Source organism: Anolis sagrei, chromosome 3, assembly GCF_037176765.1.
Source record: "Anolis sagrei isolate rAnoSag1 chromosome 3, rAnoSag1.mat, whole genome shotgun sequence".
Classification (NCBI taxonomy): domain Eukaryota; kingdom Metazoa; phylum Chordata; class Lepidosauria; order Squamata; family Dactyloidae; genus Anolis; species Anolis sagrei.
In genome coordinates, this window is record NC_090023.1 from 89,138,710 (window position 1) to 89,164,035 (window position 25,326).

The 25,326-nt window shown below is 39.7% G+C and overlaps 1 protein-coding gene across 4 annotated transcripts in view; it reads left to right on the plus strand.

Annotated features, from left to right (window-relative positions):
• The window catches only part of PHKA2 (phosphorylase kinase regulatory subunit alpha 2), a 66,897-nt gene that overhangs the window by 18,326 nt on the left and 23,245 nt on the right, over positions 1-25,326 (plus strand). For all 4 annotated transcript variants that reach the window (XM_060770060.2, XM_060770063.2, XM_060770061.2 and 1 more), the window contains exons 9-23: positions 693-839; positions 985-1,038; positions 4,661-4,783; positions 6,595-6,690; positions 7,928-8,035; positions 9,100-9,178; positions 10,352-10,486; positions 12,446-12,555; positions 14,115-14,259; positions 15,262-15,340; positions 16,512-16,675; positions 18,019-18,192; positions 19,409-19,497; positions 23,961-24,118; positions 24,936-25,092. In XM_060770060.2, coding sequence (XP_060626043.1) covers positions 693-839; positions 985-1,038; positions 4,661-4,783; positions 6,595-6,690; positions 7,928-8,035; positions 9,100-9,178; positions 10,352-10,486; positions 12,446-12,555; positions 14,115-14,259; positions 15,262-15,340; positions 16,512-16,675; positions 18,019-18,192; positions 19,409-19,497; positions 23,961-24,118; positions 24,936-25,092 — 1,818 coding nt within the window. The remainder of the gene's footprint in view (positions 1-692; positions 840-984; positions 1,039-4,660; positions 4,784-6,594; positions 6,691-7,927; positions 8,036-9,099; positions 9,179-10,351; positions 10,487-12,445; positions 12,556-14,114; positions 14,260-15,261; positions 15,341-16,511; positions 16,676-18,018; positions 18,193-19,408; positions 19,498-23,960; positions 24,119-24,935; positions 25,093-25,326) is intronic.

Below are 25,326 nucleotides of genomic sequence, written 5' to 3' on the forward strand. Positions count from 1 at the left end.
TGGTAAACTGGCTGGGATTTCTGGAAGTTTTAGGTCAAAACATCTGAGGACCCACAGGTTGAGAACCACTGCTCTAGGGAATCTCAAGGAAATTGTAAGACATTACCCACTGTTCTTAAAGCTGAAATTCAGATGTCTCCACCCACATTTGTTGGACTGCAGCTACCATGGCTCCCAGAGTGAAGGGATGGTAGAGGTTGCCCATCAATTTCTGGAAGATACTAGGTTTGAGAAGGCTACTGTGATTACACAGCCTATCTATTTTATCGTATGTATCAAATTTTGCTTCTACTCCATCTGATCGACTAGAGCAGATTCAAGCAGATGCTATATTTGTCTATGGAATACAAAGATCAGTGCATATCAGTGCTTCATATCTAACAATGGGAAATTCCTGGCAGGGCTCATAGTTGCTAGATAATTTTGTGATAATAGACTCCATGGATTAGACAACGCACAATCTGGGTCACCCTGTTGTGATCTGGTCATTGACCGTAATAAAGTTTACGTACTTACATGATAGTAGATTATTTTAATGGATCCAGTAGATATCTGTGAATAGCAAATGCATTATCCTTTTCATGTAAATTAATTATAGATACATCTGATGAAATATCTTGGAATGAAAGTCATCTTTATTTTATCTTTGTTCTGTCTTGTTTCTCATTTATGCTCATATATTTCATTTTCAGTCTATTTTATACTCCATGTTACCAAGGGCCTCTACGTCAAAAGAGATTGATGCTGGACTCTTGTCCATTATCTCTTATCCAGCCTTTGCTGTAGAGGATATGGCTCTCGTAAATGCAACCAAAAATGAAATTATCACCAAATTACAAGTAAGGATTTAATTTTGGATTGTCAAAATGTCTTGAGTTAATTTATCTGTATCTAATAAGTTGGGCTTCATTGGTTAATAGAGAAGGATGTTTGTGTAATTAAGAGGAAACAATTATATAAAATTATTCTTGTTCACCTTTACAGGGACGATATGGCTGCTGTCGCTTTATTCGAGATGGCTACAAAACACCAAGAGAGGTCTGAAATTATCACAATCTTACAATTTTTGAATGTAGTTCTCTCATTTTATCTACAATTTCCCCACAGTTGACTGTAATAAACTGGTTTGCATTCAGCGCAAGGCATTAATATGTTGCATCAGAGAAACATTTTGTTTCTGAAATTTATTGAAGTAAAAACAGAATGACATCAGGAGACCAGATCTGAAGTCACAGTGAAATGATACAACAGAACATAAAAGCAAAACCAAAACGAAATGATACAAAAAAAAACAAACACAAAAAACAACAACAACAACTCACTTGTGGCTAGTGCTGGCTTGTCTTGTCTTCACAAAGCATCCACAATATTTCAGGGCCCTTTCACACAGCCATTTAACCCAAGGCAGAAAATTTCACAATATCTGCTTTGAACTGGGTTATCTGAGTCCACACTCCCATATATTCCAGTTCAAAGCAGAAAATGTGGGATTCAGCTGTGTGGAAGGGGCCTTAGTTTTTAGTAATGTTCAGAAAACTGTTGCCACAAATGAATAGACCTTCTCTCTTTTACCACCCTTACTATGCACTGCTGATTCATAGAATCATAGAATCATAGAATCATAGAATCAAAGAGTTGGAAGAGACCTCATGGGCCATCCAGTCCAACCCCCTGCCAAGAAGCAGGAACATCGCATTCAAATCACCCCCGACAGATGGCCATCCAGCCTCTGTTTAAAAGTTTCCAAAGAAGGAGTCTCCACCACACTCCGGGGCAGAGTTCCACTGCTGAACGGCTCTCACAGTCAGGAAGTTCTTCCTCATGTTCAGATGGAATCTCCTCTCTTGTAGTTTGAAGCCATTGTTCCGCGTCCTAGTCTCCAGGGAAGCAGAAAACAAGCTTGCTCCCTCCTCCCTGTGGCTTCCTCTCATATATTTATACATGGCTATCATATCCCCTCTCAGCCTTCTCTTCTTCAGGCTAAACATGCCCAGCTCCTTAAGCCGCTCCTCATAGGGCTTGTTCTCCAGACCTTTTATCATTTTAGTCGCTCTCCTCTGGACACATTCCAGCTTGTCAATATCTCTCTTCAATTGTGGGGCCCAGAATTGGACACAATATTCCAGGTGTGGTCTAACCAAAGCGGAATAGAGGGGTAGCATTACTTCCTTAGATCTAGACACTATGCTCCTATTGATGCAGGCCAAAATCCCATTGGCTTTTTTTGCTGCCACATCACATTGTTGGCTCATGTTTAACTTGTTGTCCACAAGGACTCCAAGATCTTTTTCACACGTACTGCTCTCGAGCCAGGCATCCCCCATTCTGTATCTTTGCATTTCGTTTTTCCTACCAAAGTGGAGTATCTTGCATTTGTCACTGTTGAACTTCATTTTGTTAGTTTTGGCCCATCTCTCTAATCTGTCAAGATCGTTTTGAATCCTGCTCCTGTCCTCTGGAGTATTGGCTATCCCTCCCAATTTGGTGTCGTCTGCAAACTTGATGATCCTGCCTTCTAACCCTTCATCTAAGTCATTAATAAAGATGTTGAACAGGACCGGGCCCAGGACGGAACCCTGCGGCACTCCGCTCGTCACTTCTTTCCAGGATGAAGAGGAAGCATTGGTGAGCACCCTCTGGGTTCGTCCATTTAACCAATTCCAGATCCACCTCACCGTAGTTTTGCCTAGCCCACATTGGACTAGTTTCCTTGCCAGAAGGTCATGGGGGATCTTGTCGAAGGCCTTACTGAAATCCAGGTACGCTACATCCACGGCATTCCCCGCATCTACCCAGCTTGTAACTCTATCGAAAAAAGAGATCAGATTAGTCTGGCATGACTTGTTTTTGATAAATCCATGTTGACTATTAGCAATGACCGCTTTTGTTTCTAAGTGTTTGCAGACCACTTCCTTAACAATATTTTCCAGAATCTTGCCTGGTATTGACGTGAGGCTGACCGGACGGTAGTTGTTTGGGTCATCCTTTTTTCCCTTCTTGAAGATTGGGACCACGTTGGCCCTCTTCCAATCTGCTGGAACTTCTCCTGTTCTCCAAGAACTCTCAAAGATGGTTGCCAATGGTTCCAAAATGACTTCTGCTAGTTCCTTCAATACTCTTGGGTGTAGTTGATCTGGCCCTGGGGACTTGAACTCATTTAGAGCAGCCAGGTATTCCTGGATGACTTGTTTCCCAATTTGGGGTTGGATGTCCTCAAATCCCTCATCAACTCCGTCTTGCTGAGGTTGAAGATGACTTTCTTTTTGTGAGAAGACTGAGGCAAAGAAGGTATTAAGTAATTCTGCTTTTTCCCTATCCCCTGTCAGCATTGCCCCATCTTCTCCTCGAAGAGGCCCTATCGCCTCCTTGTTTTTCCTTTTTCTACTGACATAAGAAAAGAATCCCTTTTTATTGTTTTTAATGTCCCTGGCAAGCCTGAGCTCATTTTGTGCTTTAGCCTTGCGGACCTTTTCCCTACAGGTGTTGGCTATTTGTTTGAATTCTTCTTTGGTGATTTCTCCCTTTTTCCACTTCTTGTGCATGTCTCTTTTGTGTCTCAGCACAGTTAGAAGTTCTTTGGACATCCATTCTGGCTTCTTTGCACTTGTCCTATTTTTCTTTTTGTTGGCACGGTTTGCAATTGTGCCTTGAGTATTTCACTATTGAGAAACTCCCATCCATCCGTAACCCCCTTGTCTTTTAGTATCTGTGTGCACAAAATTCGAATTGGACACTCCTATAACTGCTTTTAAAACTGACCATATTAATTACAAATGAATTAATATCATATCCAAGTGTCCTAAGTGCATGTTTTTTTTAGATTTATTTCATATTGTGAACTAATGTATTTATTTTTTTATTTACAGTATTTATATTCCACCCTTCTCATCCTGCAGGGGACTCAGGGCAGATTACAATGCACATTCAGTGCCATTTAGACATACAACACATATAGACAGACACAGAGGAAATTTAACATTCAAGCTTTTCCGGCTTCATTAGGGTATGCTTGATTCCAGCCACAGGGGGACCTGCCACTTCACCATCCACTTGTGACAAGGAGGCCTTTGATGGAGTACTTTCTCATTCTTTTGCACACTATTGGGAGGTTTTATGGTGTCGCAAATTAGATAAATTAGCCTCCCCGCATAAAGCGGTAACTAAATTTCCTACTTGACAGATGCAGTTGTCTTTCAGGCTGCATAGGTCAACAGCAAGCTGGACTATTAATGGCTGGGAATTCACTCTACTCGGGCTGGTTCGAATTCGTGACCTCTCGGTCAGTAGTGATTTAATGCAACTGGCTCCTAACTAGCTGCGCCACAGCCCGGTAATCATTTAAATTCTTGGTGCTGAACATGTCAAAACTGTGGTTTATGGTATATCTTCTAGGCTATATAGTTTTAGTTTTAATTGTTATGTTATTGTCTGAATCTGACATTTAATTATTGCCATATTTTGTAAGCTGCCCTGAGTCCCCCTCCGGGGGTGAGAAGGGTGGAGTATAAGTACAGTAAATAAATAAAATGTTTTAATATTTGTTAGGATATTTTAACAGGGCAATATGGTGGAATAGTAATAATATTCTGTATAATATAATACTTTGTGTGCTATGTGAAAAAGCAATAATAAAACATGCAATAAACACTTGTATTTCTAGGATCCAAACAGATTGCATTATGATCCTGCTGAGCTCAAATTGTTTGAGAATATAGAATGTGAGTGGCCTGTATTCTGGACCTATTTCTTAATTGATGGTGTGTTCAATGGAGATAGAATTCAGGTAAGGGAAATGATATAAATAAGGCTGAAATATAAGGGGAATAATGTAAATAAGACTGTTATGAATTTATGACTGTTAATCACAAATCAAGTTAATTGTAGCAAGTGGTGGATAATTTCTGCACCCATTGAGTTGAGGAATTCCTTACATCTCTACTTAATGGCATCATCATTCATACATACCTTCTTATTCCATATATTCAATTGAAGCTTGTTCCCAGAAAACTGTACATGGTATTGTGTCTTAAAAGAATCTGTGTATTGAAGTTTGGGACAAAAATGTTGTTCAAGACTTTGGCGAGTTGCTGCTATTTAACATAGTTAAGAATTTGACTAGGTTGGTTCGTCGTCTCATGCAGTTAGAACTTTGAAAAGTTAGAAAAATTTCCTTTTCAGACTACAGTGACTATTCAAACTTTTAAAAGTTCTGTCCTTTGTCTAATGCATTTTCATGTGTTTTCTTACAGTCAGGTTGTACTGTAACACCAAGCTTAGCATCACCGGTGCAGTAAGGACAGAATCAAACTAGATTGCTTTGACTTATTTGTGTTTAAAAGCTCTGACAGCAGTTACAAATTGTGGAGCTGGCTCTCAACTTTCATAACCAAGAACTGGTCTTAAAGCTGGAATGGAGATATTACTCTATTGCAACTTCAATGAGCTGTAGCAAACACAGTCAAGAGAGAGGGATGTTGCTGAGGGAAATGGCTCAATATCATATTGAACGGTTGTCAGCGGGACTTGAGACTGGGCAGATTGTGTGAAGGAGGAGACACAATTCAAATGCTCTTGTTTGTTAAAAAAAAAAAAAAAACAGATCCATGTAACCAACAGCAAGAATCTGCTACATATGAGGTAAAAGGATTTAACTTAGGGCCTTTCCACGGAGCACTATATCCAGAATATCAAGACAGAAAATCCCACATTATCTGAGTGTGAACTCAGATATCCCAATTCAAAGGAGATAATGTGGGATTTTCTGCCTTGATATTCTGGGATATAGGGCTGTGTGGAAGAGCCCTTAGGTCCCTTCAACACAGCTGAATAAAATCCAACATTTTCTGCCTTGAACTGGAATATATAGCAGTGTGGACTCAGGGCCCTTCCATACAGCCCTAAATCCCAGAATATCAACCAGAAAATCCCACATTATCTGCTTTGAACTGGGTTATCTGAGTCCAGAGCTCAGATAATGTGGGATTTTCTGCCTTGATATTCTAGGTTATATGGCTGTGTGGATGGGCCCTTAGCTGCCTGACTGCTGTGATAGGGTTTTTTTGATAAACTTACAGTGAGCTGTCGAAGGCTTTCATGGCCAGAATCACTCAGTTCTTGTGGGTTTTTTCGGGCTATATGGCCATGTTCTAGAGGCATTTCTCCTGACGTTTCGCCTGCATCTATGGCAAGCTTCCTCAGAGGAAGCTTGCCATAGATGCAGGCGAAACGTCAGGAGAAATGCCTCTAGAACATGGCCATATAGCCCGAAAAAACCCACAAGAACTGAGTTACAGTGAGCTGTTTATATAGGGAAGCATTCAAATGTTCCTCCCATTTGTACTTTTGAACAATGCAGTTCTTCCTGCTATCTCCCTTTGCTGAAAAATCATGCTTCAAAGTTACTAGTAGTTCATTGTAGTTGTTTAATTCACTATGTATTTATGTACCATCATGGAGCTTTATTATGCCTTGTTTAACAAAGGAGGAGATTGTTAAGATTCAGCTCTTGTTTAAACAGTCATATTTACACCTTTAATAGATTCTCCCATTTCAAACACAAACATTGATTTTAAGCCCTTGTTTTCCATCCTTCAGGTGCAAGAGTACAGAGAGGCCTTGGAGGGGATACTCATTCGAAAAAAGAATGGGATTCTTCTCATGCCAGAACTGTATGCTGTTCCTCCAGATAAGGTAAAGTAAAACACCCCTGAAGTTTCTTCCATAATGTGTCTTTGGCTAAATATATCGCAAAAGTATCCCCCCCCTTTCTTTTTTTGATAGCGTATGATGGTGCAACAGGTTAAAGCACTGGGCTGCTAAACTTGCTGACCGAAAGGTTGATGGTTTGAATCCGGGGAGCGGGGTAAGTTCCCGCTGTTAGCCTTAGCTTCTGCCAACCTAGCAGTTCGAAAACATGCAAATGTGAGTAGATAAGTAAGTAACACTTCAGTGGGAAGGTAATGGTGCTCCAATGGTGCCGGCCACATGACCTAGGAGGTGTCAATGGACGACACCGGCTCTTTGGCTTAGAAATGGAGATGAGCACCACCTCCCAGAGTCAGACACAACTAGACTTAATGTCAAGGGGAAATTCTTACCTTTACCTATGATTGTTAGATAGTATTGGTTTTGGGTTTTGACTTTTCAGAAATGAAATAGCTTGATATTTTCGTTGGACTGTTTGAACAAACAATTGAAGCTGGAATATTTAACAAATAATTCACTGACTGCCACACTCACTTCTGTTGTTGGAAATATTTTCACATGTCTTGGTCGTCTGATTTGTCGAAGGAAATTTGAGAAGTAACATAGTTATGAGTGAATGTATTTCCCCATGAAAGTGAACTGTGTGGATAAACAAAGCGAATGCACCCTCTCCCCATTCTCTCTTGTTTCAGTCAGGGTTTGTTTCAGTAAGTATTTCCATACCAGAAATGACTCTAGCTGGGAAAAAATTGCTTTTAGTAGTGATTTTACAAACTTAATTTTATAATTTAACTAATTATTAGTTCACATAGAGTAAACCAATTAAATCAAGGTGAATGTACCTAGGTTGTTGACTTACTGATCTGCAGCTGATTCTATTAGTCTACTTTAGTTGAGACTAGATCATAGAATCATAGAATCAAAGAGTTGGAAGAGACCTCATGGACCATCTAGTCCAACCCCCTGCCAAGAAGCAGGAATATAGCATTCAAATCACCCCTGACAGATGGCCATCCAGCCTCTGTTTAAAAGCTTCCAAAGAAGGAGCCTCCACCATACTCTGGGGCAGAGAGATGATGGATTTCTATGACTGAGCATGGATTTGAACCCTGGTCTCTCAGAGTCCTAGTCTAACACTCAACTTAATATACTATAATGGTTCTCACATAGTGTAGTGGAGATGGATTTTGAAGCCAGGTCTTATATATTTTTTCTCACCTAGGTAAATGAAGAGTATGAAAATCCTCACACAGTGGATCGTGTCCCAGCTGGAAAACTTCCTCACCTCTGGGGCCAGTCGTTATACATTCTGAGTGCCCTCTTAGCAGAGGTATTTCTAGCCTTTATATGACTGCTGACCATCTTTTAACCAGGCATGGGCAAACTTTGGCCTTCTGGGGGTATTTAGGACTTCAATTCCCACAATTCCTAACAGCTGGTAATACACAAACATGTGGACAATTTCAACAGAAAGGAAGAAACCATGAAAATGAACAAGATCTGGCTACCAGTATTAAAAAATTCTAAAATTGCAACAGCAAAAACAGCAGAGAGGAAACAGGCAGGGACATCTAATTACCTTTCAAGAAGAGTTTGCTCCAGGCACAGTCAGCCCATTGTATGCTAATCAAGGTGGTCAGTTGAAATATTCACACCTAGCCCAACTGACAAAAGTCCTTTGTCTGACCCTGGTCATTGCACAGATATATAAACCCTTCTTTCCCAGTTCCAACAGACCTCACCTCTGAGGATGTTTGCCATAGATGCAGGCGAAACGTCAGGAGAAATGCCTCTAGAACATGGCCATATAGCCCCAAAAAACCCAGAAGAACTTAGCTGGTAATCTGTCTGGGATTTCTGGGAGTTGAAGTCCAAAGCACCTAGAGGGCAAAGTTTGCCCATGCCTGTTTTAATCAGTGTATTTGCCATTGTCCTAACTTTCAATTATATTGAAGATTAAAGTAATTTATGGAAAGGACCTTCTTCATCCATATAGCAGTCAAATTTCCCACTATGTGCTACAGTTGGCCCTCCATACTCATGGGTTCTTGGTCTATCAATTCAACCAACAATGTCTCAAAAATATTTAGAAAACAAACCCCAAAAAGTAAGCCTTGATTTTGTTGCATGTCGAGCACTACTCTAATGTTTAGGCATATCCTGCTTCAGTCTCCTGCCATTTCAGAGATCCTCAGGCTCTTTCCATTTGAGTAGTTCACTATTTTATATAAATTGCACGATTTACTGAAACATCATATACAGTGGAACTTGGCAGAACTTGAAACCAGATTCCAGTGGATACCAAAGTCCCACGGTACTCAACAGGGTGCAAGATTGTAGGCCATGAAATCTGTCCTGATTTTTCTTTGTCTTTTCTTCCTTCTTACATCACAGGGGTTTCTGGCAACTGGTGAAATTGATCCCTTAAATAGAAGGTTTTCAACTGCTTTTAAACCTGATGTAGTTGTTCAAGGTAGGTAGCGACTGTTATGTACTCTGTCCCTCCCTTAAGTGAAAGAGTATCATTGGAATTGGAACAGAACTGGTCAAAAAGACTTGGGCCCTTTCTACACTGCCATATAGGATCCAGATTATCTGTTTTGAACTGAATTATATGGCAGTGTAAATTCATATAATCCAGTTCAAATCAAATAATGTGGATTATCTGATTTGATAATCTGGATTATATGGTAAAATACAAGGGGCCTTCGTCAGTCTTAAATCAGTGACTTGTTCACGTCTGTGTAATTGACTGACACTGCTATTTAGAAAAATGCCAGTTGTAAATTTTGCTGAATCCAACTCTAATACATCTGCAAGTCATTCCATATCCACAAGGCCTGCTTATTCACAGGTGTCAGTGTCAGAGTCTTTCTACTTGCTCAGTGTTGAAACATTAGGGAGGAAAAGCATCTGCAAGATTTTTGAATTACATGCAGGCATTGACACTGGACCTACTGAGATGAAGCAAAGAGAAAGTAAAACAGTTGCTGCAGTTGGTGACAAGGGCACCCAGTCCTAACTGGTATTAGCTGCGGAGTATGTGTGGTAAGATATATTTGGAAAGAAAAATACCAGAAGGGTAGCTTTACAAAAGCCCCTTATATCTCAGGATCTGATTCCAAATATCTGCTTATCCAGGACTATATGGCAGTGGAGAATCATATAATCCAGTTCAAAACAGATAATCTGGGATCAGATCCTGGGATATAAGAACAGTGTAGAAGGGGTCTTAGTCCCCTTCTTAATTGCCATATAATCCACATTATCAAAGCAGATAACTCACATTATTTGCTTTGAACTGGATTATATAAGTCTACACTGCCACATAATCCAGATCAAAGCAGATAATTTGGATTTATATGGCAGTGTAAAAGGGGTCTAACTCTCAACTGCTATGTATAATTTAGGGTGTTACATCATATGACTACTCTGTGTTTCCTAGCCATACATCTTTTTTAGTCCTTTTCATTGCAAAATGTTCAAGAATGTTAATGTTATATATAATTTGCTGGTCTTACGCAGTTATGTGTCTAATCAGAAGTTGAATATGAAGGTGATTATGTGTACTAAATGTGTGTTTATTCCCAGTAAGAAATTCTATTCAAAGTAATAATTGCTCTTTTTTTGTTTTGTTTTCATACAGTACATGTTTTAGCTGAGACCAATGAAATTAAGAAACTTCTGAAACGTCATGGAATCCATGTCCAGAGCATTGCTGACATTAATCCTATCAGAGTGCAGCCAGCACGGATCCTGAGTAACCTTTATGCCAAGCTTGGTAGGAGCGGCAACAACTTACTTGCTTCTCCAGCATATCTTTTCATCTTACTCTTTTGTTTGTATTATTAAGTTTCAAGTCAAGCTTGAGTAGAAATTGTGAAAATGAAAGAATATGTTGATGGTAGTCCTGGAAAAGAGCTTGGTTTTTTTGGCTCACGGTTCTGAGTTATCTTCCCAAAAATAACCTTTCTAATACAAATTGAATTGTATGTTCCTTCCATTGCCTGTGGTGAGAAATGGTTCACTTTTGCACCATGTTGGAAACACATAGTTATTGGCTTCATTGTCTTTAATGCTTTATACATGTGAAGGGTTTGTCCTCCTAGCACCAGCTTCTTTATTCTCTGCACATTGAGCAAAAACCTCAAAGGGAAATTGGCATTTACTTGCTTGAAGAAACTTTGGGTTTTAATGTCCTCTCTTTTTTTTAGTACCAGCATAAGTCACTTTAAAAGAAAATAACAAAGGAAAGACAGTTGAGGGGTGTTATTGTTATTATGCTTCTAATTTACGACAATCCTAAAACGGCAATCCTAAAATGGTCCTATTATGGGGTTTTCTTTGCAATATTTATTCAAAGAAGATGTGTTATTGCATACCACTAAACCTGAAAGGGTACAGCTGTTTTCATTACTGAGCATAGATTTGAACCCTGGTCTCCTGCAGTTCTGATAAAACAGACCACTATTCCATGCTGGCTCTACGCATCAGATATGCTAGCTAAATAGTAGACTTGTTCACTGATTTGTTTTGGCCATTTTCCTTCGGCTTCTTTGGACGCCCATAATGGCAAGGGCTCCGCAGCCATCGTTTTTTAAACAGAGCCGGACAACATGGCTGCTCCTTCTACTCTGTTCAAGAGCACGTGGCACACGAAAGGCTGCCATGTGCTCGCATGGGGTTTCCCTGTGAGCCCTGCCTGTTGGACCTATCGGAATAGAAGAAAGACATGATGTGCCTTACACAATCTGTGTCTACTTAAAGGGGGAAGCACCTCCTCCGTTGCTCAGTTATGTCCTGGCTCTAGAGAGAGGTGCTTCAATCTGATTGCCTTGCTGCTTGCTCTGAGCTTTAGCTTTTGGTTTGGCTTGGCCTCTCTCTAGCATTGAATCTTTTTGATTTTCCTTTGTTTTCTTGAGTTTTTATTTAGTGAGACTGGGAGTTGGAAAGTGCGGGTGGTTTGGGGACTTGTGAGTGGGTGTGCTTTTCTTTTAAGATGGCTCTGAGCTTTGAGTCACCCTTTAGCCTTTACTAAAGCCTTTAGCATCTTCTCTTATCTCTCCTCCCTCCTTTCTTTCAGAAAGTACTTTTAAAGATTATAGTTATTATTAATTATAGAAATTCCAGCAAACAGCAAAGCCTCATTTTCAGAAAAACTACCTATCTACCTAAACTTACCACCAATACCTAATAATTTTTGTATCATACAGGAGTGTTTCTCTAATAAGGGGACCTGCTGCTTGCTTGCTTGCTTGCTTGTAGATGGTGAGCTGCTGGCCTCCTCCAGTATGTTGTGGTAAAAAGAAATTAAAATGTTTTGGAAGAAGTTGCTGTTGTTTTTTTTTATTAGTAAAGAAAGTGTAATAGTGGGCTGTATAATGTGCAAGTGCATCATTTGGCAGGAAGAAATGGTGCCGTGCTGCTACTCCTGGAGAAGTTGCAGGGCGGAGTCAGCAGGGGATACCTTTTTGGAATTTTTTTAAAGGAGATTTAATTTCTAGAAAGAAAATAAATTCCTAAAAATCAGGGGATGACCCAAACATTATGAAACTTGGTGGGCCAGCAGATCTAAAAGTGATGTTGGAGCTGTTGCTGATACATCTTATATATTTGTTTATTACAATTAGCTAGAGGAAGGAGACTGTAACAGGAAAACAGAGAAAGTTGTAGCCAAAAGAAACGTGTTGGAAGTATATTGAAAACAATCTAAATACTGACTGTTACTTTGTTCCCTTAGGACGCAACAAAAGTCTGAAACTGAGTGGAAGACCCTATAGACATATTGGTGTCTTGGGAACATCCAAACTATATGTAATAAGAAATCAAACATATACATTTACTCCTCAGGTGAGTGTAGAAAGCTTCTCCTATATCATTTCTTGATTGAGATGATTAAAAAATGTGCATTTTGCTTTTTATTGTACACAGAACTAGCTAGTTACAGGGGGAGGTCAACCCCCCCCCCCCCGATCAATCAGCTCCATTGGCTGCCAATAATTTTCCAGTCTCAATACAAAGTTCAGGTGATCACCTACAAAGCCCTAAACAGTTCGAGACCTGCCTATCTTTGCGATTGCATCTTCCCCTACGAACCAGCACGTACTCTAAGATCCTCTGGGTAGGCTCTTCTCTCACTCCCACAGCCATCTCAGTTCCGGTTGGTGGGGATGAGTTAGAGAGCCTTCTCTGTGGTGGCCCCTCTCCTCTGGAACTCTTTTCCTGGGGAGATCGGACAGGCCCCTACTCTCTCCATTTTCTGCAAGGAATTAAAAACTTGGTTGTTCTGTTGTGCCTTTGACTAGATTGTTCACTTGAGAATCATCCTGGCCTTATTTAAGGTCTGGCACTTTAGTTGCCCGCTTTCCTGTACTTATGACACTTTAATGGCCAAGGGCACTACCCTGGCAACCCAGCCCTCTGACTATTGCATTTTCCCTCTGCACTCTCAAGGAATCATTTCACTTACTCTGAGCCCGAATCCAGTTTCAAATTGGCCAGACTGGGTATTGTTTTTATGATGTTTAATGTATTTTAATGTTTTTATTATTTGTTGTTATTGATTGTTTTTGCTGTGTCTTTATTTGTAATTCATGGAGTTGTACCTCTGTAAGCCACCCTGAGTCCCTTCAGGGAAATGCAGGTGGGGTATAAAAAAAGTTATTATTTATTATACATATTATACATAAGAATACTGATTCTTATGCTATCTTATGATATGTCCAAAGTACAGTATCTTCCTTTAGCAGTTTTGGCATCTAGCTTAAGCTTGCTTTAAGGCCCATTTAGATGTCATTCTAGTAAGTCCATAGTATTCATAAACTTTTCTTCCACCACTACATGTCAAATGTACTGATTTTTCACCTCTCTAAACTTTCTTCACTGTTCACCTTTCACATCCATACATAGAAATTAGACATGGAAGATCCCTATTCTGGTATTCAGTGGTATACCTTTACACTAGATCCCTCATCACTTCCTTTCCAACTCTTATCTCCTTTTTGTTAATTATAATCTCCATTCGTATTCATGATGGGACCATGAATGTTTTTTAACAGTCTTAGGGGTGTCATCGCTAACTTTAAAGTTAGTAAATATCCCATGATCATTATTTTGTTTAATATTTAGCTGTGACTCCAATTTTATACTTTCTTTAACTTTCATCAGCATCATTTGTTCTGTGTACAACAAAAAGTACAACAAAAAAGCAAAAACTTTAAGGCTTTGCTATTTTATACAGCTAATAGAAAAAGGCTTTGAGACTGTGAAAATGGGGTTTAAGGAAAACCCCATTTGCAAAACATAGTCCAGACTTCGACCACCCCTGAATTAGGTTATATGTTTAAGCTCATTATGTCTGAGTTTTTGTCGAGAAAGGCATTTTGTAATGTCTACCTTCTGACTTCCAGTTCACAGATCAGCATCACTTCTACCTGGCATTAGACAATCGTATGATTGTGGAGATGCTGCGAACTGAATTGGCTTATCTCACTTCTTGCTGGAGGATGACTGGAAGACCAACCCTCAGTTTCCCAATCACTAACACAATGCTTGGTCAGTAACATCTTGCCTTCTTCTACCACAGAATTGGCCTCCCTTCTATGAATTCATGTGATTGACAAGAACTGCTTTTCCTCTTTTTTATGCTATATGCCTTGCTGGATTCAGAAATGAGAGGACAGAGGAACAAGTTACTATTTTTGCACAGGCTTTTGATAACTTTTTGAAATGTATTTTACTTGACCACAGCTGAGAGTTCCCTTCATCTTTCTGTTCTCCCACACAGGGACACTACAGCCAAATCATTTGTGTATCCACAAATTAATTTTCTGGTCCTTTAATGAACTAGTGCTACAAAGTAAAGATAGCTCTAAAATTGAAATAATAAGGCATATCGATACAAAGTAGAACACCCGAGTCAAAATGCTATGTGATTGGGCTATTAAAATTATTTTTCCATCTTTATCTTACTTAGGATGGAAAATCCGTTTTCATAAATAAAATTAGGAGTTTATAGTCCATGTATTTGTTATTGTATCATATGAAAACAGCTGGATGAATTTCAACCCAATTCGGAAGATAGGGTTGGTCTGACTTATATTAGCTTAGGTGGCTTACATCTAATCCATTTTGGAGGGTTTCTGACAGAATATCCCATAAAGTTATTCAAAAGCAGCTGGGGCATATGGGAAATTCTAATTTACATACAGGGTTTGTGGCATATGCAGAATCCAGTTTTGGTGAGTCCTTGCTGAGGCACCCCACTAATTTCGTCCAAGACAACTAAATGGACTAATACCAAATTTGTAGAGTATGTTTGGGATGAAATGACTTAGAAGGCACTTCCTTTAGAAAAGTGTCTGTTGGAGTTTCCAAGAAATTAAAACAGGTAAAACATGTCAAATATTTTAGTCAACAATATATTTTAAGCCTTTCTGATTGGTTTGGGTTGAATGTACATTTTTCATATTTTCTCACCCACAATGTTGTAGGAGAGTTCTTAAATTGTTTTAAAAACCTTTTGTTAAAATGCATTTTTATTTCCTTTTTAAAAAGTTGATGACGGCTCTGATATTGATCCAGCAATTCTTGCTACTGTGAGAAAACTTGGGGATGGATACTTTGGAGGAGCCAGGTTAGCATTATTACCTGCTGGGCTTTTTAAAAACAGGGATTTGTTTTTAACTGGAAATGATGGTTATTATAATTACAGGTTGAATATTCCCCCTGAAGACACAGGTCCGCAGTCTGGGGGTGATCCTGGACTCATCACTGACCCTGGAACCCCGGGTGTCAGCGGTGGCCAGGAACGCCTTCGCACAGTTAAAACTTGTGTGCCAACTGCGCCCATACCTTGAGATGCTTGACTTGGCCATAGTTGTCCATGCCTTAGTCACATCCTGCTTGGACTACTGCAAGGCTCTCTACATAGGACTGCCTTTGAAGATAGTCCAGAAGCTTCAAATTGCCCCCAGATCGGCAGCCAGATTATTAAATGGAGCACCGTTCAGGGAGAGAACCACTCCCATGTTGCGGCAGCTCCACTGGCTGCAAGTCTGCTTCCGAGCTAAATACAAAGTGCTAGTTCTTACCTTTAAAGCCCTAAATGGTGTGGGTCCAGACTGTTTGACAAACCCCATCTTCCACTATAGACCAACTTGGACACTGTGGTCATGGGAGGAGGCCCTCCTCTCAGTTCCTCCCCGATCCCAAGAGAGGCTGGTGAGAATGAGAGAAAGGGCCTTCTCTGTGGCTGCCCCCCCCCCCCCCCGGAACTCCCTTCCTAAGGAATTATAGATGGCCCTCTCCCTCCCCGCTTTCAAGAAACAACTGGAGATGAACCTCTGCTCACTGGCTTACGAGGAGGAGGAATAGTAATTGGCAATACTACAATTATACCTCTGATTAATAGTTACCATCCATGTCCATGACCTGCTCACCCCACCAACTCGATATACATCTTTAGCATGATCAATTTATTTGCCCCCAAAAACTGGGAAATTGTGGTTTCTATTTGATGTCTGATGTTTTGTCTTATGTCTGTTATAATAGGCTGTTTCTTATTTAATTTTAGTTATTAAGTCATAACTCATGTTTATTTGTTGGATTGTTTAAATTTTGTTAATATGGATGTATTGCTGTTGTATTCAGGCATTGAATGTTTGCCTTTTATGTTTGGAAACAAAAAAAAAAAAGCAAAGGTGTCACTATCTCAACCACTCAGGAGGATTATTTTGGATTTAAGATTAAGAATTAAAAATAAAATAATCACCCCTCCCACTATTCTCCTTCCATGTTCTCTTCAGAGTGAAACTGGGCAAACTCTCAGACTTTCTGACTACTTCGTTCTACACCAACTTGAGCTTTCTAGATCCTGATTGTGATGGGAAACTATTTGATGACGATAGTGAAGGTTATTCTAGCCCGGAAAGTGGCTACGAACTAGATTATGCAGACTTTTGTGACAAAGGTATGTGTGTGTCTTTGTTAGTGAAGTGTTTCAATTGACATACTTGATTGCCTGAGTAAATACATTTCAAGACCTCAGCAGAATAACATACCTTGAATTACATGGTGACATAATTATAATGTCTCATTTTTTGGAGAGCTCCATGCTATTCTTGAAATGTCACTTAGGAGTCTGAGTGCCTTAATGAGGAGGTATTACCGAAGTTTAAATTGAAAAATGGAATCCTTGGGAAAGTGAAGTGAGTGTGCTACTTTTGAATCACTCACACCAAATATACCTTCAACTTTCCTGCATGAAATTTAACTCTAGATGTCAGTAGATGGAAAAGTTGCTTTTTGGACTGCAGGTGCCAACATTTTCCTGCCTGCATTGTGATACTCTATAAGGGTGCATCTACATTGTAGAATCAGTGCAGTGTGACACCACTTTAACTGTCTATGGAATCATGGGAGTTATAGTTTTACAAGGTCTTTAGCCTTCTCTGTCAAATAGGGCTGGTATCTAACCAAACTATAAATCCCAGGATTCCATAGCATTGAACCATGACAGTTAAAGTAGTACTCAACTGCATTATTTTTGGTACAGTTAGAGAACAGTAACACATACCAATATATTGCATTATTTTGTCAGCTGTTCAGAGACACACAATAACTAATTTTAGATTTGTGTTTATGCGTGTCAGGAGTGACTTGAGAAACTGCAAGTGGCTTCTGATATAAGATAATTGGCTGTCTGCAAGGATGTTGCCCAGAGGGGCCCCGGATGTTTTGATGTGGGAGGCTTCTCTCATGTCCCCACATGGGAAGCTGGAACTGACAGACAGGAGCTCACTCTGCTTCCCAGAATTGAACCTTCTTTTGGCAGCAGTTCAGCCAGCACCACAGAGACTCCAATTTTAGAATGTGTGTGTGTTACTGTGTGAACATTAATTCAGTAATTTGGATTACTATACGGTGGCAAACTTCTTTTGGATTGCCATAGGTCAGAAACAATGCAGTGTTGTGTTTACCTGCCCAGGTTTTTTAAATGATATGGCTTTCATATTGCTAAAGTCATATGATATAATACTCTTACATGGTCTGATCAAATCATCCTTATCATTGTCTATACTTAGTGATCTGATGAGTATTGCCATCTAACAACAGCTAGAAGGCCACAGTTTCAGGTTTCTTGTAAAATTACCCTTTATCCTTCACAGAGAACCTTGCAACTATTAGTTATTAGTTATCATTTTACATTTTACTGTGATCTTCTAATACTGAAAGGTAACAGGGACTGGTAGAAACCACAGGTTTGATCTCTTTCACAAGCCTTTTCCCTTTCCTTCACATGTGCCTTGACAGAAAGCCAAGATGAACTGGACCAGTATATACACAATTTGTTACAGAGCACTGCTCTCAAATGCTACCTGCCTCCTATCACGAAAGCTTCTGGCTCATCCTGCGTGTTTAGTGCTGCTCATTCCACTAGAGAAATTCTGTCCATCATGGCCAAGACAAAGGGACTGGATGTTCCAAGTAAGTTTCTGCCATAGTTTAAACCAGTGGTTCCCAACCTTTTTTTTTTTTTTTTTTTTTTACCAGGGACCACTTTGACCCAGGACCACTCTCCAACATTAGTATCAAAAGGGTTGCAAATCTGTTTTTGGTCAACTTTAGACTCAGTTTGGTTATTTGGGGTGCTGATTCAAAAACTGCTTTGGATAGACCACATCAGCTCTAGTTTTTGATGCAGAAGATATGCCATCTGTAGTTGTCATCTGCTCACCCACAGAAAACTGTATTTAATAAGCCTTGGCACTATAAGAGGGTTTCGTGAGACCAGGCACTCCCGTTGCAACGGTGTAGTAACGGTGAAGCTGCAGACCATATTTTACTTCTTGTAGACCACTGGTGGTCCATGGACCACAGGTTGGGAACCATTGTTTAAACTGACATTTTCCCCACAAATGGAACATTTATAAATACTGAACACTATTGTGTCCAAAAATAAGTTATGCCACACTACTTGTAATTGAGAGCCAGGATTTTGTAGTAGTTTCAGCATTAGACTATGACAATGGTTTGTTCCCCTACCTGGCCATGGAAACCTCTGGGGTACTTTAGGTGAGTCACGTATTCTCAACCACAGAAAACTTTAATAAGTTCATCTTAGGGTCACCATAAGTGGAAATGAATTGAAGGCCCACAGCAATAACAGCATATTGAAAGTACCAAAAAGTCTGTGTCAGTGTTATTATGGCATCATTCCCACAGTTCCATTTTCCCACATGTACAAGGGTTCTGTGCTCAGAGTTGATAGCATGGAATATATACAAACTAGGCAATTTATGTTTTGGTAAATCCATAGTTGGTAATGAGCATGACATGCCATGGGTAATATCATGCAAAATTTGTCTTTATGTATTTATTTATTATTAGATTTTTTATGGAGTGTAAGCTAGTGACCTGATTTTAAGTGGAAAAAAGCAATGATTTTCTTAATTTCATGTTTCACAGGAATATGGGATTAAGAGCAGACTTGAAAGTGATATGCGATTGTCCCCGCACCTCCTGTTTCCATATTTTAAATCATTCTTGAGGAGAAGTTTAGTGGCATTTGGTTACACAGATTTTAACTGTACCATTTGATTAGATATTCAATATAATGTAATGTTTTGACTTATGGAAGATTTTGTATTCTTACTGTAGTTCTTCTATAGAGAAAGTATGCCCCTTTTTGTCTCCTTTTCAGATGTTTCAATGTCTTTGCCTACAAAGGTTTTAAACACCCATCGGAAATCTCTGAATCTTGTTGACTCTCCACATCCAGTGGTGGGTAAGGTGAGTTGTTATAAAATTTAGATTTGGAAATTTATAGAAAGCTTTAGTCTTGAAAGAAAAGAAATAACTAAAATGTGTTAAGTTGTATTCAGCAAATATACTGTGTAGATGCAAAAGCCTTGGGTTGACTTTTCCATGGGTCAGTGTAAGTACTGTATTTTAATTTTTGTTGAATAAGAGTATTAAAAAGGAACAATTACTTTCTCTGAATAGAGCGGCTTAGACTAAGCATGAGTTTGGTCTGGTTTGGGAAAATCTTAAAAGAAGCACTGATTCTACCCACTGTGTGCAGCATTATTGCTTTTGGCCTTTTTTAATGTAAGGAAAATCCCTGCCTTTTTGGTGCTTCGAATCCAAAGAGTGTGAAAACAGTAGGTTCGCCAAGGACTAAGCTCTTGCTTTTCACTGTACTACAATTAAGATAAAGTACTAACTCATATCAAAAAGGGGAACACCCCCTTCTCTGAGTAGTGTGGGGAATGTATTGTCAAAGGCTTTCATGGCCACAATCACTGGGTTTCTGAATACCTGGGCAGTAAAATGGTGTCAGCATCCAGGGAAGGATGGCCCTTGTGGTGGCCTCTCCCCTCTCTGCGGAACAATCCTTACCTTATCCATGGGCCACATCAAAATCCATATTTCTGGCCCCCAAGCCTGCCCCTTACTTAAGGTAAAAGGTAAAGGTTTTCCCCTGACATTAAGTCCAGTCGTGTCCGACTCTGGGGGTTGGTCCTCATCTCCATTTCAAAGCCGAAGAGCCGGCGTTGTCTGTAGACACCTCCAAAATCATGTGGCCGGCATGACTATATGGAGCGCCATTACCTTCCCGCCGGAGCGGTAACTATTGATCTACTCACATTTGCATGTTTTCAAACTGCTAAGTTGGCAGAAGCTGGGGCTGACAGTGGAAGCTCATGCCACTCCCCAGATTCGAACCTGTGACCTTTCGGTCAAGAAGCTCAGCAGCTCAGCTCTTTAACCCACTGTGCCACTGAGGGCTCAATTTAAATAAGGGGGCCCCTTATTTATATGAAGTCAAATTATGTAATTATTGCACTTCATTTAACTGTGCAAGGAATAGACTTATTACTGCATTAAAATTGCTGTTGCCAAAATATGAGCATATGAGGGCTAATATTGGTAAGCAGAGTAAGACAATTACTGTTAATCAATTGGTGGGATTATAGACCAGGAAAAATCATTCCCAAGACATGTTTCTGGTTGCATGGGAATCGAAGGGTTAAAATCACTCAGTGCCTAGAGAGGCCAGACCAAGAATGTCATATCTGGCCAGGCAACTGTGACCAACTCATATGTCATATCCATGGGTGGCACCAGAGATAATCAGATAATGGTAGTGGTGAAAAAGCAGCGACAATGTGCTTGATTGTTCTCTTCCATCGTGACTGCCTCTGTAAGTGTCTGTAAATAGTTGGAACTAGAAATAAAGCATTTGCTGCCAAAGGTTCTCTTGACAGAAATACAGAGTTCCAGTATGCTTGCTTGATTTAAGAAGCACGGAGGCAGGGCAAGAGCAGAGATAAGATGCAGCACAGCTGTTTTTGGAAGTGCATGTCTCAGATCAAACTACTCAGGATTTGGAGGCTGCTGATTCCAGGGGAAGGGAGAACCCAAGCTGCTTTTTGGGGACCCTTGACAATTACCTCAGGCAGCAGATGAGATGAGAGCAGTAGCAGCTTCCCATCATTTCTCATAAACTCTAGATATTCTTTGAAAAATCCTATGATGTTCAAGCTGGCTTGGGCCCCATCTACAGTGACTGTTTAATGCAGTTGAAAGCTAGCTTCAAACTGCAGCGGCCAGATAACCAAGTCTAATAAAAGAGTGAAATAACTTTCTTCAATACTGGTTTGAAAGTGCATTAAACTGTCAGTGTAGATGGCCCTCTAGACCGCCCAATCAAACCATCTGCCTCAGACCTGGTTGATTGCATTTTCGTTTCCCAGTGTTGAAATACTGTTCTGCATCCAGTCCAGTAATGTTCTTTGAACTAGGAAGATGGCACCATCTTGCTCTCTGCTTCGGGCAGGAAAATGTCTCAATATAGGTTAGGATGTTAGGCACAGAAAAAAAGACAGAACTTTTATTGGCAAGTTCTTTTGTGAAAAGATAGTAGTCAATTGCTAAAAATCTAATCCATTAATCAGTTCATAGAGCAATGACAGCTTTCAGAATACTTCTTCCTTCGTGACAAAAAGGTGGGCCAAGGCATGTACAAGCTATTAATTCCTTGCTTTCAGGCAAGTCAGATACTTCAATCCTAAGAACTTTGGTGAAGATCTATAATGATTCCCTAAGGCCAGAAAGACGTCATTCTTGTTTCTGTGTATAGTTGACATACAGTTCATTTTGGGGGGTAGAAGAGCAGGTCTTTGATTCAAAGAAACATGCCCTCAACCTGGTAACCTTTTCTTCTAAGATATCATCTTTCCCCCTCATTATATCTTCACTCTGTTCTGTTTCTTTTCTAATTGAGAGCACAGCGGTAAACCTGTGCTTATCATTCTTTTATATTTAACTGTCCATCCTCCTGTAGGCAATGTGAATGGCTGTTATTCAGGGAAAAAAGTATGGAGACCATGCTACATATGTGCAACTCTGTCCAAATACAAAGGCCCACATATGTTTAAATCCCAAAGGAGTTTTAAAAGTCATAAGTAAAACTAACTTTTCATTTAGTAGAGGCTGGTTTTATCAAGGTAAGTGCTGCACTTAGGTGAATTAAAAAACCAAGGGGCATCAAAGGTCAGTTAAAGGATTCACAATTTAACTGTTTTTCTTTAGTAATGTAGCATTAGAATAATTACAATATCTCATATACTGTATATATATTTAGGGAAATAGTATTTTGCTCAGATTTGTTTTGAGTGGAAAAGCGATTTTTAATTTGATTTAAACAATATTCTATATAGGTTGTTGTAGTTTTTCGGGCTTTATGGCCATGTTCTAGAAGCATTCTCTCCTGACGTTTTGCCTGCATCTGTGGCAAGCATCCTCAGAGGTTGTGAGGAAGCTTGCCACAGATGTAGGTGAAACGTCAGGAGAGAATGCTTCTCGAACATGGCCATACAACTCAATCCAGTGATTCCAGCCATGAAAGCCTTCGACAAAACATTCTATATCATTTTTCTTAATTATGAAATTATTCCTTAATACTTTATCCTTATAGTTAGTCTTGTCTTAGTCATCACAAAAAATGAATGAAATACATTATGACCCCTGTCATCATAGACATCTTGGTATTCGTCCCTATGAGCGTCCTGATCCTTGAACATTCCATGCTTCATTCAAAAAAAAAAATGCTGCGCTTGCAGAGCTCAGACGGTGCTGACCCCTTTCTCTGCAGGACCATTAACCACACTTTTATGTACTTATATCTAATAATAAAATATCTCCTCTCTAAGTATTTAATAGGTTCTCTAGACAATTCTATGGTATGCTTTCATTAAAAGTTGACTGTACAGTCAGTAGCAACCTAGTGATTCCTAGGAAGTTGCCCTTTCTAAGCATTTTCTAGGTCCTCCAGTGTGAGTCTCTACCAGTGGTTCCCAACCTTTTTTTGACCAGGGATCACTTGACCAGGGACCACTTTGACCAGGGACCACTCTCAAACATTAGTATCAAAAGTGTTACGAATCAGTTTTTGGTCCACTTTAGATTTGGTTTGGTTACTTGGGTGCTGGTTCAGAAAATTGCATTAGATAGATCACATCAGCTCTGGTTTTTCATACATAACATATATCAGTAGTCGCTATCTGCTCACCCACAGTAAACCATATTTAATAATCTAGAGCTGATATGGTAGTAGTAATATTTCATGGGTAGCTTCTCTCCTCCTGACATCCCCATTGCCTCCGCACTATAAGAGGGTTTGGTGAAACCAGTTGGTCTTGTTTCTGTGTGGTTTTGAGGCAACAGTGTAGTAATGGTGAAGCCGCGGACCATATTTTCATTTTTGTGGACCACTGGTGGTCCACAGACCACAAGTTGGGAACCACTGGTCTATACTATGCTTCCTCTGGGGGTTGTTTGTTCAATGGATTTCACTTTTTCCACAGTTTTGTGTATCTGTGCAAAGTCGTGGGATAGATCCCCTCGTATACAGGGGTTGTCCTATACAAGTAACTAGTTGTAGAAAGAACTAGTATAAAAATGGGGTCAGTCATCATTCTCTTGAGAAAATATATGTGAATTTTATGCTTATTTATTCCAGAGATGCATCTGGCTTCCTTTAATTTTTATGGAAATGGCATTTTGTAGATTTTTGGGGTAGTTAATGCATCAATCTTTAAAATATATTACATATTCTAATTTGACTATGGAAAGAAGGAGGAAGATCTTAAGGATTAGTGTGTGAGCAAAAAAATGAGTTTTAGAACAGTCTCTCATGATCAGACCCTTTTGACTTTTGGCCATTTTTGATGTTTGTCTTTGATTAACAGGAGCCAGAGACAAGTGTTCCTCAGCGTTCTCCAGATGTTCTTCATTTGCCCAAAGATGCTCATGGAGATTTGGACTGCGAGAAATTAGTTGAGCAGTTAAAGGAATGTCCCACTTTGCATGACCAGGCAGATATATTATACATCTTGTGTCTATTAAAGTATGTTTCAGTTTACATTTTATAAACAAATCTGCATTTATTTTAAAACAGTGATGTTTTCTGGAAGAAAAAGCACCATGCTATGCTAATTTTATGTGAGAATGCTTCTATCCGTGAGTCTGAAAGCTGGAATCACATTGCTTTTCTCCTCTTTTTAGTGGGTAGGAGCAGATATGTGCCTGCAATGGCTCTGTGAAGGTCTTTCTATTCTTATCAGCCAGTACAAAAGTATTGTGCCCTGCTGGTCCTTCAGGTTATAGCCTTCAGGTTAATTTACTTATTAATAATGCTTTAAAACCTTTGCTTTTAATGCCAGCACAAAATAATTTGCAGTGCCACCTGGTTTTTATTCAAATAGTCCATGTTAATTTTGTGGAGCTGACCATTCCACCTGCCAGAGCACAATCGAGACATTGTAGCTGTTTGCTGTTCCCGTGCGTTGCTATTTTTGGACCTAGGGCTACATTCATGTCAAGATCTTTTGAACATGAATGGATGAAGTGCTCAAGTACTTGTTCAACACCGAGGCAATGAGTAATGCTCTCGACCTCATTGAAAACCTCAGCAAGCAATTCTTGATTAAGCATAGGAACAATTCAAGGGGACTGTGGGAGGTTAAATGTCAGAAACCTATTAATTTTTAATCTGATTTGATTTGTCAAGTGATTTTAAAAATTACAGTTTTTGCACATTTCAAGAGGGAGCTTTCAGCTATTTCTCTCTGCAGTCTTTCTGAAGAAAATATCTCAATGTAGCTATAGCTTTTCTGTAAAACACATCTAACCACTAATATCATCACTCTCTTTTTCTCTCTAAGAGGTCTTGACTGGGAAACACAGCTCCATGGTCAATGTGGAGTCACCGTTCATTGCCTCCTCAATGAGCTCTACAGCAAAGCAGGCCTGAACCAAGAATGGGGATTGATCCGCTATATTTCTGGCATACTCCAAAAAAGAGTGGAGGTCCTAGCTGAGGTACAAACCATAGGATATGCTAGATGCGACAATGACATCTTGAGAGCCACCTATAGTAAGCCCACAATACATGAGTTCACTGAACATGGTTTCATTTACACACAAAGAGCTTCAAATACCATAAAACTGATTGGGAGGACCTAGAAAATTCCCAGAGGACTGTTATCTATAGGCTGCCATTGTGGTTCTGTGGGCAACTTCCCTAAGTATTTTCCAGGTCCTCCAGAGTGATTC